Source organism: Coffea arabica, chromosome 6c (genome assembly GCF_036785885.1).
Source record: "Coffea arabica cultivar ET-39 chromosome 6c, Coffea Arabica ET-39 HiFi, whole genome shotgun sequence".
In the NCBI taxonomy this organism is placed as follows: Eukaryota; Viridiplantae; Streptophyta; class Magnoliopsida; order Gentianales; family Rubiaceae; genus Coffea; species Coffea arabica.
Window position 1 is genome coordinate 1,402,086 of NC_092320.1, and position 12,165 is coordinate 1,414,250.

The following is a 12,165-nucleotide window of genomic DNA, read 5'->3' on the forward strand; positions in this document are numbered from 1 at the left end:
TTTGTGAATTAAGTGAGGCCAAAGCACACGAAAGATCTTCTCGGAAGACCAAAAACGCTTCCAATGACAATTATTATGTCTTTTTAGAAAAGAAAAAGAAGGAAAATGAAAAAGTCATCACAATTGTTTTTTTTTTTTTTAATCCATTACTAGCACGCCTTTAATCACGTCACACAACACACATTCTCGTTGATATCGACAGCAAAGCCACAGCCCAGAGCGCACATTTTACTAGTCGACAACTTGATTAGATTTTAACCCCAGAAAAAAAAAACAAAAACGACTTTGATTAGATTAACGTCCCTTGCTTACGCTGCACCGACTGCCCTGTCAAAATCCACCCAGCCGGGCCAGAACAGAACTCACACAACCCCACCAGTCCCGCGTCCCAAAACCAGCAGGGGAGGAAGCCAAGGAAATGGAAGCAGAGGAGAGCAACGGTGAGAAGGAGGTGACGACAGTGCCACTTTCTGAAGTGGTGTCGGAGTGCGTCAAAAGGTGGTTTAGTGACACCCTCAAAGAGGCCAAAGCAGGAGATGTTAATATGCAGATTTTGGTGGGTCAGATGTACTTTAACGGCTACGGTGTTACCCGGGATGCCCAAAAGGTACTCTCTACTATGGCTGTCACTATTTTCGGGGCCTTTTTTCCCAAGTTCTTTTTCTCTTTTTTTTCCCCTTCGGTTGCTTATCAGTGGTTTGACTTTGTTATTCGTCGTCCTTGTTATTCTGATGTTGGAGGTTGTAAACCAGTTCTGATGCTGCTGAAGAAAAGCTGAGCGAAGTTCGGGAGGGGGGATGTACTTTTTTGGCCAACAATTAGGGAATTAATCTTTGTAATATATTTTGCCATGATGATATTTGGAATTTGGGTTTTCACTTTTCTTTGACATTGTTAGATAGTTTAATTTATATGGGTTTGCATATGCAGTAATTGTTGCCTTTTCCTTTTGAACTAGTAAATGGACTGTCAAGAAGAATAACCTTAAATGTTAGATGAATGCGTTAACGATTCAGTATTTTTTTTTTGTGTTTTAGAAGATTTATTTTGCAATAGCCGCGTTTGGAATTGGCTTTGTTGCATTGCTTGAGCACCATAAAGGTGTAAAGTTTATTTTATCTATTTAAAGTTCTTTTGATTTCTTTGGTTGAATCGCAAAATACTCAGTTTAAATTTTGTACACCCAAAATATGTATGCTTCTTCAAAATACTTAGTTTAAATTTTGTGCACCCAAAATATGTATGCTTCTTCTCCCTGATTCTGCATTTACTTTCTCGGTTTTATGTCTCATTTTCAGCCCTCTGTATGCCTTTCTGTGGATTTATTTAATTAATTTAAATCTCAGGGAGGAATTTGGATGAGAAGAGCTTCAAGAGTGAGATCTTCAGTTTGGAAAGTTAGCAATAAACGCCCAGGTGATCTTCTTCTCTTTTTTGACTGGCACTTTAGAATCGTCCATGTAGTCTATTTCATCTAGATTTGACAAATTGACCAACTTGTGCTTGTTGACTTCCAGGTTACAATGCAAGTGACTCAGATTCTGAAGAGTTGATTGGTTAATAGTCATCTGATGAGCAGGGTAATCGTCTTTAAATCTATCGAGAGGTGAGTTAAATGCTTTATTCCCCCTTAGCCAGCGTATAGATTGTCTTTTGCGCATCCATTTGTTGTAGAAATTCTCACTTATGATGTTACATATCAGTTGCACGTACTTATTTGCATAGTTTATGCTTAGATAAGACTTCTACAAGTGCATGAACTTTATTTGGTCGTGGATATGTGTTGTTTTAGATTGCATGGTTTCTTTACTCAAGTATCAAGAATCTAAGTTTAATGATAAAGTTATTTTTAAGCTGGCTGTCATTAATATGCCTGTTAGGGCTTCCTATTTTCATTACACATTCCTAAAACTCAAATCATATGGGTTTCCGATTATGTTCTTTGAAAGGTTCTTGTGATAGGTCGCAATGAGTGTTATTAAGCGTTGGTTGTGGAATCTACCCATTGACACTCTGTTCACCTATTACAACCACATGTTTCACTAAATCTGTAGGAACCTAAATCATCTCAGCAATATTGGCCTTGTGTGGTACCCTCTGGTTCTTAAATCTAATAAACTTTTATCTTCCAAGGGAAGAGATCTGTTCAATGTCTTAGTTTTATCATTAGTGACCAAATGGCCAAACACATTAGTCTACTCCTGCCAACTGTTTTTACTCAACGTGTATTCAGTTAAGGTTTTGGCACGTCAATTTTCACTGTAAGAAGAGTTTCCTTATTTGATCTATCTATATAACCTTATGAATTGGTTTCTCTTTGATGGCTTTTAATTTTAGTTTCTTGATCTTTAACAGGGCCTTCTTTTTGTTCATATACATTTTACACTCTAGTTCTGTGCGTGCTTTAATTTTAGAGTCCAAAATATTTGTTTGGTTTACTGGAGTGCTTAGAGGGTCTAACTGCTTGTTTAATAAGCACACTTGTTTCCTAGAGATAATTAACATTGTCACTGTGTTACCATTTTTAAGATTCTATAATTTTGTTTAGTGGACTATAGACTGTTAGAACCAACAAATTATCATGTAACCTTGTACATCAAGAGCCATGTGTATAGTCTGGCTTTAATGGTTATGGTATGGGGTTTGTGTCTAGAAAGCATTAAAGACTCTCGTGTATAGGCCACCATACAGCATGGAGTTATTGGAATCTGTAACTTCTACTGGTAAACAGGGAGTACTTGTAAAAGAAGCAGATAAAGGTCCTTAAACTTGGAATAATTGCATTGGTTTGACCTTCAAATTAGGTTTTTTTCCCTTTCTAGCAGCTTAAGAATCAAAAAGTTCTCAGTGAAGTTGACTAACAGCACAATGGTTTTGAAGAAGATTCAGCTACTACCTTGATAGTAATATAATTGGATTAGCATGGTCAATTGTGTTCGTAGACAGCTAATTAGGCACATTAATAATAATAACGTTCTTGGGCAGCTGACCAAAATCCTTTTTTGATGCTCAAAGATGAATAATTGTTTATAAGATTTGGATTTTGAGCTGAAAAGGTCTCCTCTAAGTCTGGATGATGTTCTGATGAATATGGTGCAGGTATCTTTTTTCTTTTTGGTTACAGAATAGTACTAGTATCAGTACACGGAAAAACTTCCTTTGTGACTCTGGGAATTTGTCCACATGTTATTGCAAGTGGTGTTCACTTTGTCTAATAACTAAACTCGTGAATGACTAATTATGATTTTTGACATACATACATTGATGGGAATTTAGAAGACTGGTCATACATGAGGATTTTAGAAATTTTACTACATTACTAAAAGCTCGCTCAAGTAAGAGTAATTGCTGGCAAAATAACATAGAACTATTTAAAGAATGTGTTTTAACACAAGATGTATGGCAGAAAAGGTTAGCAATTTATTAGTCTTTAGCAATTAATTGGTAAAAATTAAGTTAGTTGTATGATCGTTGAACATGTAAAATGCAAACATATGGTTAACAACACAAATTCATTGAGTAAATTACTATTCACCCCATGTGTTTTTGCATGTTACCATATGACCCCCCTAACGGTGCAAAATATCCACGTAACCGGACGTGGTTTTATGTAGAGCGGAAAGTGAATGGAAAGCAACTCTAGTTAGGACAATTGGCCTGAACGCGCTCCATACTATCCATTTAACCTCTCTTGTTGTTTCAATATATGCGTATAATTCCCCTATGGTTCTATACAAAGTGAGTTAGCCCCTGTCATATTAGTGCTTGAGTAAGGGAAAAATTGATATTTCAACTTACGGTGTTATAGAGGCTAGTTTCTGTCAAATTTCGACATTACACAAATTTACAGGGGTTATGTGGATTTTTTGAAACTTTTTTGTGGGGGGGGGGGGGGGGGGGGGTTGGGGCGGGGTCATGTGGTAGTAGACAAAACCATGGGTACATAGTAATTTAACCAAATGCTTTATATAAAACCATATAAAGGCGGAAAAAAGGCATAAAACAATTGCCAAACCTTGTTACTGATGTTTACCATGTATTTAGACTCTTGTGGATTAACCAATTCCAGCTAGTTGTGAGCATTTGGCTTTCTAAAGTTGTGATTGCATCTTACGTTACAATAACCTGTTCAGACAGCAAATTTAGTGTTCATCTGTTATCACTTATATCAGGCTTGGTCGATTTAGTTGCTTGATTATCCAGTGGGTGGCGTGCATTTCTCGAGTGCTTGGTTGTGTGATGGAAATTTCTAGGCAATTTGATGTTACAGTTCTCTGGATTTTTTGCAGGGTCCTTGGGCTTTGATTTAGCTGCTGGGAAATTGACCTGTGTTGAGTTCCTATGACTCTACTACCATTCTTCTACCTCTAGAGCTTGCATATTGTTTGTTGTGGTACATTTATTTTTTTTTATTCGTGGCTCATGGTGGGGATAACCTTGGCGTCGAAAGGATATGATGGGCATTTGATGCACTGATATAAAGATTGATTGAAAATTTTGGATGGAAGCCATTGACATTGGAAATACGCTTTGCCTAGAACAACTAAACAGCTACTCCATGTAGTATTTGGCGTAATCTCTATTATTTTGAAGACTTGGGATGTTGATAGGTCTATGGTATTGATTGAGTTTCGAGTATTGATGCTAAGATTCCTTTGTGCTAAAAAGAGCTATGGAATGTGTGGTTGTGTTGATAGCCTTATTACTGGCAAAGATATTTTCAATTTCAGGCGCTTAAAATTAGTAGTGATAGCGGAACTGGTCCAGAAGATCGCACCTTTTTTCTTTTTTGGTTGGTTTGGTAAGCAGGGATGGTTTGGAGAAAGTAGTATGCTTCTAATGGTGACGGGAGGGGAGGGGATGAATGATAGAAGATCGCATTTTAGGAGAGAACATCAATTTTGTTTGGCATGGCAGAGCGGTAAATTAATATTTTTGACTACGAAATGTAATACTGCTGTAGTTATAGTAGTGAGTAGAGTGTTACTAATTACTTAAAAAATCATTATGCAAAACCATAATCAAAGGCATCTGACTTTTGTGATATTTGTCGTAATTACCTAAGACTTCTCCCCGGTGAACTGACGACCGACCCCTGTTCAAGTTGCCGTGACATTGAAAAATTGGTCTCTAACCACTCAAAGCAGGAAGCGAAGCAAAGTTAATAATTTTGCATTGGATCAAAACAGTAGTAAATACAGTTTGTGTCCGACTGGAAACGTGATGAGTCCAAATGAGAGCAGTTTTTTTTTTTTTTTTTTTTGGGTTAATCAATCTCTACATCTATATCCGGACCAGGTGCCTCAGTATTCGACAACTAATGCAAATTTTGGTACATGGAATTTGCAACTGTTTGATCGAAATGAATAAGAGAATTTTACTAAACACGTGCAAAATAGTTGGCCTAAAGATATTTAGTTTAAAAATAGTGTTAGGACTGGTCCAGAAATAAATAAACTAAAATTAGAACAAAATAGGCGGTATAATCGACCATATAATGGTTAGGCGATAGACACCAGTCATATAATAATTAGACGGTAAAATCGACTATATAAAAGGGTTGTGGCAACCCAATAAAGACAAATAATGAAGCAAAATAAAAGATACCAAAATTAACGTGGTTCGGTCAAATTGATCTATATCCACGGGCGAGGGAGGAGTAATATTTCTACTACGAAGAAAAAAAATACAAAAGTCGTAAGAAAGTGGTTCCTAGGACAAAACGACACTTACAAAAGGTTTAGAAAATATTTCTAAACTCAAAACAAGAAAACCTAAAATATTTGATTATAAATTGACTAGATGACCTAAGAAACTAATAACTCATATAATACTCTCTTGAGTTGTGCGCTTAAAACCTTCATAGACCCCCCCTTATTTATAAGAAATAGAGGGAGCCTTTCCTTGAACTTCAGCCGATGTGGGATGAAAAAATTATGCCACAAAAATCAATATTTTGGGCGTTGAATAGTCAACAAATGGCGCAAAAGAAATTCATTGATTTTTAAGATTTGATCCTTGTGCTAAAATTGTTAGTTTAGGATGCAAAGTACTAATGATTGATAGTTGGAGGATGAAGATTACAATTAACCCTATAATTTGGGGGAAATAAAAGTGTCCAAGACTCTGAGATTTGCCTGAGCCGGCTAATCTGCCGCAATTAAAGATGAATATATCTAATGACAAATCGTGGACTAAGATTCTGCATATGAGACGTGCCGTAATTAAAAGATTGAGCAATATAATATCTAGTTACATCATGAACAAACCCATGATTAATTAAAAGGTATTATTGGTCCCGTAGGCATTGGTGTCCCAACACGTCATGGTTGGTAAGGTCGCAGGTCAACAACCCTCTGGCCCGATATTGGGCCGTTGACCGCAGCCCCCATTTGCTCCGGATCCACGTTCTAAGGTTAAATGATTTTAACCTTATGACTGATGGTGATGGGACTTTTGTACTTTTTGTTCTTTCTAGCAATCGGAGTACACTTTTGTTTCTGTCTTTATCTATAAACACTTTAGCCTTTGTTTCCCCTTTTGAGCTTTCAGAGCAATCTTCCGTAGTACACCGACAGAGCAATAAAATCAGCGTCACAGACTGACGACTAACAACGAAATCATTACAAATTTGACCCAAAATTTTTTTTTTTTTATCGTTCAAATTGCACAAAAATGTTGTGTAAATTGAATATTCTTAAAAGATTGTCAAAATATTCTCAAAGGATTATCGTTTGAATATGAAAAAAATGGATAGATGAATGGAGAGAAATTCATTTGAGAGGATCTTAATCCCAAATTTGTTATTAGCACTCCACACAACAGAGCACAAAAACTACTCGCATGGATTCTCCACCACGTAAACACTCAGCTAATTAAATACTCCCAACTGTAAGTAGGCGACCTCAGCTCAGCTGGTTCCGATGTCTCAGGGTGCCAGGCTCCTTCTCTTTGACCAGAGATTCAAAGCACAAAAGTCAGAAGCATAACCCAGTTCTGGGACTCTATATCTCCATCGAGCAATACTAAATAGAAACAGCGGCAGCGGCAAATCTATCGTATCGAGATGTTGAACGAGCCGTTAATTTCTGAACCTCAAGAGCAGCAGCGGCAGCCTCTTTCCTTTCCCCCGTCTCTCCTCAATTATCTCTACGTTGGTCACTTCCTAGCCAGATGGGGTGCCAGGTAATATGTCCCCTCATTCTCGTTTCATCATTAGCGAAGCCTTTAAATCAGGGTTTTGTTTCGTCAAGTTTCAGTCAGAAGAAGCGGCGTGTCATGTCTTGTGTGTTGTTGTATGAGTTGTTGGTTTTCTCGTCTCGTCTTACCGAAACCTGTTTTCTCTACTCTTTGGACACTTTTTTTTTACCGATTAACTAGAATAAATATATAAATAAAACGATTTTCACAAAGGATATGCGACATTCTCTTGGATTTACGTTTAGCATTTCTCAAATACGTCATTTTGAGAATTCGCGCTACTCTTGTGATTTTCTTGTTTCTTTCAAGTCTTTCTTTCCAGTCTTAATTTGGATATTTTAGATGTAGTCCTTTTTCCTACTGCACTTCTTGCGATAATTCTGCGATAATTCTGACTCAATTTGCCAACCAATTGAAATACTTGCACTAAAGTTAGCTTTTCATGAGGGTATATTTTGGTTGCAGAATGTGGGAATTCTCTGTTGGTCTGTACATGATTAATGTCTGGCCGGATTCGCTGGCCCTTGCTGCTGCTTATGGTGTGGTGGAATCTGCCTCCATGGCATTATTTGGTCCTGTTGTTGGACGGTTGGTTGATAAGTTCACGTACATCAAGGCTCGTTTCAGTCTCTATCTTGAGATGCCTTCTTGATGGTTGATGATGTCATCCTCATTGTAGTATTTGCATGTCAAAATGAAGCAAAGGAATTAAGAGACTTCAAAAAAAAAATTTTTTAATTGCAAAGATTTTGGATCAAGTCTAGTATTTGAAAAGGAAAACCTTTAGCTTTGAACCATACAAATTCCGAGTGAACAAGATGACTATGGTAAAAAATTATTTGCTGCATGTCCAACCAAAGAATGAAGCCATGTTGTGGAACGGAATTTACCTTGCAGAATCTCTATCATGTAGACTTGTGATTTCTATCTATTATCCACGTCATGCGCTTATCCAATAACAGCATTTTTAGGGGAAAAAACAGCTAATGCTTTTTTACTTCTTGTCCTAGGGAAATGATACTTATTATTCTTCTGTTTTTTAACTTGTAGGTTCTTCGACTTTGGTTATTAAGCCAAAATTTCTCCTTTATGATTGCTGGAGGCACTGTGGTTGCACTTCTGCTGTATGAGGATGTGAAGTCAGAAAATTTCATAGTATTTTTGTCGTTTATCCTGTTAATCAATATTTCTGGAGCTGTTGGTGTGCTCTCCACTCTTGCTGGAACCATTCTGGTTGAAAGAGAATGGTGAGTGCGTTAGGTCTTTGATGAACTTATTTCTTCCCAAGACAGTGAATGTAAAGTATGGATGCACTGCTGTAGTATCTTGCATTACTCTTTTGTACAATCTGTTGCTAAAATTAGCATAGCATCTCATGAGAGTCAAATGATGAACTTGGTTTTGATGTATACCTCATCTTGCTGACCAGTTCGACCAAAGGATAGCACGTTCCTTGAAAGTCGTAGTAATTAATTTAGACATATAAAAGAAAAAGATATGATATTCACATTTTTCTGCAGGGTGGTTGTGATATCAGAAGGTCAACATCCAGGTGTCCTGACTAAGATGAATGCAACCATTCGGAGGATTGATTTAGTTTGCAAGTTATTTGCTCCTGTAGTCTCTGGTTTCATTATCAGCTTTGTCTCTCTAACTGCTTCAGCTTTAACTCTAGCTATCTGGAATATATTGTCCGTTTGCTTGCAGTATTGGCTTCTAATGTCTGTATACAATGGAATTCCTGCTTTAAGTGAAAGCAGTCAAAAGAGGGTTTATAGATCTCTGCCAACTGATTCGGAAAGAAGCTCCTTGACTGATGAAAGTAGAAACTCTCACTACTTAGGTGATAATGATTTGGAGCCTCTCGACCACGGCTGGATGAGAAAAGTAATCGAACGAGTTTCAAGAATCTCTTACTTCAGGGCATGGAAAGTTTATCTAGAGCAAGATGTGGTTCTGCCTGGAATTGCGCTTGCTTTTCTCTACTTTACCGTACTTAGGTAAATTCTTTAAGATATTGGCGTTTACAAATTATAGTTGTCTGCATGAATTTATATGTTTTATTCATCTCTCTCTCTCCACCCTGCCAATTAAGCTGATAAATATATTTAAATAATGACCTCTCATATCCAATTTTTTTGTTCACTAAAGATGTCTTGTTTCTTGACTTAAAATTACTGAAGGATGTCTCAATAAGAAGAGGGAATGCCTCATTTTGTAATCTTTAGGATCATGAGAGCAATAGTAGGAAGTTTGAGGATGGAATATTTCATGCTTCTGGGTTTAAATGCCAATGTGTCTTCAGGACATAATCCATTGTTGCTTGGCATTTCAGCTTCGGAACTCTAATGACTGCTGCTTTGGAATGGCAAGGCATACCAGCCTATACAATTGGGATTGCACGAGGAATAAGCGCTACGATAGGGATTCTTGCAACTTTTTTGTACCCTGTTTTAGAATCACAGCTTTCAACACTTCGTACAGGTCTCTGGTCAATTTGGTCTCAGGTAGTCAGTTCATTCATAGTTCTTGGAGCTTACAGGGAAACTTTATTGCTTTTATAAGCCTTGTTTTGTGGTGAGTAACTTGCTGATTCCACTCACTAATTTATGGCATTGGATGCTTTATTTATACAGTGGACTTGCCTAGTGGTATGTGTAGCTTCAATTTGGGTCCCGAATAAACTTGGAGCAGCATATTTGCTTATGGGTGGAGTGGCTCTGTCACGTCTTGGACTTTGGATGTTTGATTTAGCAGTCATTCAGCAAATGCAGGTGAGTCCTAATGAATATTGCTAACCTGCTTGTCTTTCAGTAGAATATGTGGTAATTTTTTTTTTTTTTTTGGCAATGTATGTGGATAGGATCAAGTTCCGGAATCTGATCGTTGTGTTGTTGGAGGTGTTCAAAACTCTCTACAGTCTGTGTTGGACTTGACCACTTATGTCATGGGCATAATAATATCTAATCCCCGGGTAATCTCTCACTTTGTTTTTTCGGTGAACCTTTGCATGGAATGTGAATCTATTTGCCAGCTCTATTGAGTTGTCATTATACTTGGTCCTTCTTGCAAATTATCCACCTCATAATTGCCTAGACTTTGACGTGTGGAAATTGATCTTCCATTTAGAGAAAGGATGGGAAACATAACGTACGGAAGATGTCCTCATCCAGCAACACAAACGCTTGAAAATATTCACCTTTATTTGTGATCTTGTATGAGCCTCCGCATGTTTGTCTCTATGGGCTTAATTTTAGCGCACGCTCACACAACTGGCATAAACACTAATCAGAGAGGAAGGGACAGGAAAAACAAATATTTCATGCTAAACATTTTTTTTGGGTCCTCCCGAAATCTCAATCTCAAGGTATTTGTTAGTTCTGTTGATTTGGGAAAATTGAAAAGTTCTGCTCTGGTTAATTTTCCCCTCTTTGGCCGATGATAAAATCACCAAGTTATACGAAAATTAACGAACTTTGAAGATCAACAGCTGAGGAACATCTTTCGTGGTTCTTTTCACCACAGTAGTCTTGAGGATTTACATTTTCCAACTCTTTAATACGATCTGCTGCCTTGTTGATTAGGACTTCTGGAAGTTGATAATCTTATCTTTGCTCGTGGTGACACTGGCTGCAGTACTGTACAGTATACACATTTATCGCGTAAGAAAGCATCTCTTTCATTTCGAGAAGCTGTATCCACTTGTCAGAATTGTTTTCAGGTCAACTTATTTTTTGCTTTACTTCGAAACTTGATACGTAGATTTGTTTATTATGGCACTGCTTTCTGCTGTCAATTTCCGGCTTGGGTTTTTAAATAAGCTGGCATTAGTGTCGATTCCTGAAGAATTTAAAGTACAAACTTTTTTCCATCTGCATCAAGATAATAGTACTCCACCACCACCACCAGAAAACGGCATGCATACACACCCCAAGAGAGAGACGAAGGGAAGCCAGGAAGAAAACATAATCTTGACCCAGGTGATGTGTTGCCATTGGACGATTTCAATAATGTTGCAAGACAACAAAGACGACGGTTGAAAATGAATGCAATTAACATCAAGGACATTTCAACTAGAAACCTGCGAAAGGCATTTTCCTACGTACGTACGTACATGGATAGTCTAACAAATGATAAGAGTCAAAAGTTGCCTCAGTATTCGACAACTAATGCAAATTTTGGTACATGGAATTTGCAACTGTTTGATCGAAATGAATAAGAGAATTTTACTAAACACGTGCAAAATAGTTGGCCTAAAGATATTTAGTTTAAAAATAGTGTTAGGACTGGTCCAGGAATAAACAAACTAAAATTAGAACAAAATAGGTGGTATAATCGATCATATAATGATTAGGCGGTAGACATCAACCATATAATAATTAGACGGTAAAATTGATCATATAAAAGGGTTATGACAACCCAATAAAGATAAATAACAAAACAAAATAAAAGACATCAAAATTAACGTGATTCGATCAAAGTGACCTACGTTCACGGACGAGAAAGGAACAATATTTCTATTATGAAAAAAAAATACAAAAGCCGTAAAAAAGTGGTTCATAAACTAAAATGACACTTATAAAAGATTTAGGAAATATTCCTAAACTCAAAATAAGAAAGTCTAAAATATTTGACTATAAATGGGTTAGATGACCCAAGAACCTAATAACCCATATAATGTTCTCTTGAGTTGTGAACTTAAAACCTTCATAGACCCCCCTTATTTATAAGAAACAAAGGGAGCCTTTCCTTGAACTTCAACTAATGTGGGATGGAAAAATTATGCCACAAAAATCAACATTTTGGGGGTTAAATAGTCAACAAATCTCCACCTTGACATAATTTCTAGTCCCACTATCGACAATGGCAAAACTGCTCCACCTTCTCCATATAAGCTCCAATAGATCTAAATCACCAACAACTAACACCAATCAAGTCCAAGCACTGCTTGAACCTATAAACTGG

At 37.1% G+C, this 12,165-nt stretch overlaps 2 protein-coding genes across 3 annotated transcripts; both read left to right on the forward strand.

Annotated features, from left to right (window-relative positions):
- Positions 1-175: 175 nt before the first annotated feature.
- Positions 176-4,702, forward strand: LOC113691456 (uncharacterized). The gene is made up of 4 exons (XM_027209593.2): positions 176-607; positions 1,347-1,416; positions 1,518-1,606; positions 4,290-4,702. The coding sequence occupies exons 1-3, from the start codon at positions 419-421 to the stop codon at positions 1,559-1,561; spliced, it is 303 nt and encodes a 100-aa protein (XP_027065394.1). The 5' UTR covers positions 176-418; the 3' UTR covers positions 1,562-1,606; positions 4,290-4,702.
- Positions 4,703-6,500: 1,798 nt separating this feature from the next.
- On the forward strand, positions 6,501-11,434 carry LOC113694226 (solute carrier family 40 member 2). Of its 2 annotated transcripts, XM_027213105.2 has the most exons (9): positions 6,501-7,185; positions 7,666-7,816; positions 8,251-8,447; positions 8,721-9,200; positions 9,536-9,707; positions 9,837-9,974; positions 10,064-10,174; positions 10,785-10,921; positions 11,083-11,434. In XM_027213105.2, exons 1-9 carry the CDS (start codon positions 7,067-7,069, stop codon positions 11,084-11,086), a joined length of 1,509 nt encoding a protein of 502 aa, XP_027068906.1. In that variant the 5' UTR covers positions 6,501-7,066; the 3' UTR covers positions 11,087-11,434. The 2 variants fall into 2 exon arrangements, with proteins under 2 accessions (XP_027068906.1, XP_071907924.1); XM_072051823.1 differs by lacking the exon at positions 11,083-11,434 and having other exon boundaries at positions 6,502-7,185; positions 10,785-11,071.
- Positions 11,435-12,165: the final 731 nt, after the last annotated feature.

Coding starts and splice junctions, on each gene's coding strand:
- LOC113691456 (XM_027209593.2), top strand. CDS start 419: ATGGAAGCAGAGGAGAGCAACGGTGAGAAGGAGGTGACGACAGTGCCA. Junction 608..1,346: donor TTACCCGGGATGCCCAAAAG/GTACTCTCTACT, acceptor TTTAAATCTCAG/GGAGGAATTTGGATGAGAAG. Junction 1,417..1,517: donor AGTTAGCAATAAACGCCCAG/GTGATCTTCTTC, acceptor GTTGACTTCCAG/GTTACAATGCAAGTGACTCA.
- LOC113694226 (XM_072051823.1), top strand. CDS start 7,067: ATGTTGAACGAGCCGTTAATTTCTGAACCTCAAGAGCAGCAGCGGCAG. Junction 7,186..7,665: donor CTAGCCAGATGGGGTGCCAG/GTAATATGTCCC, acceptor TTTTGGTTGCAG/AATGTGGGAATTCTCTGTTG. Junction 9,975..10,063: donor CAGTCATTCAGCAAATGCAG/GTGAGTCCTAAT, acceptor GTATGTGGATAG/GATCAAGTTCCGGAATCTGA.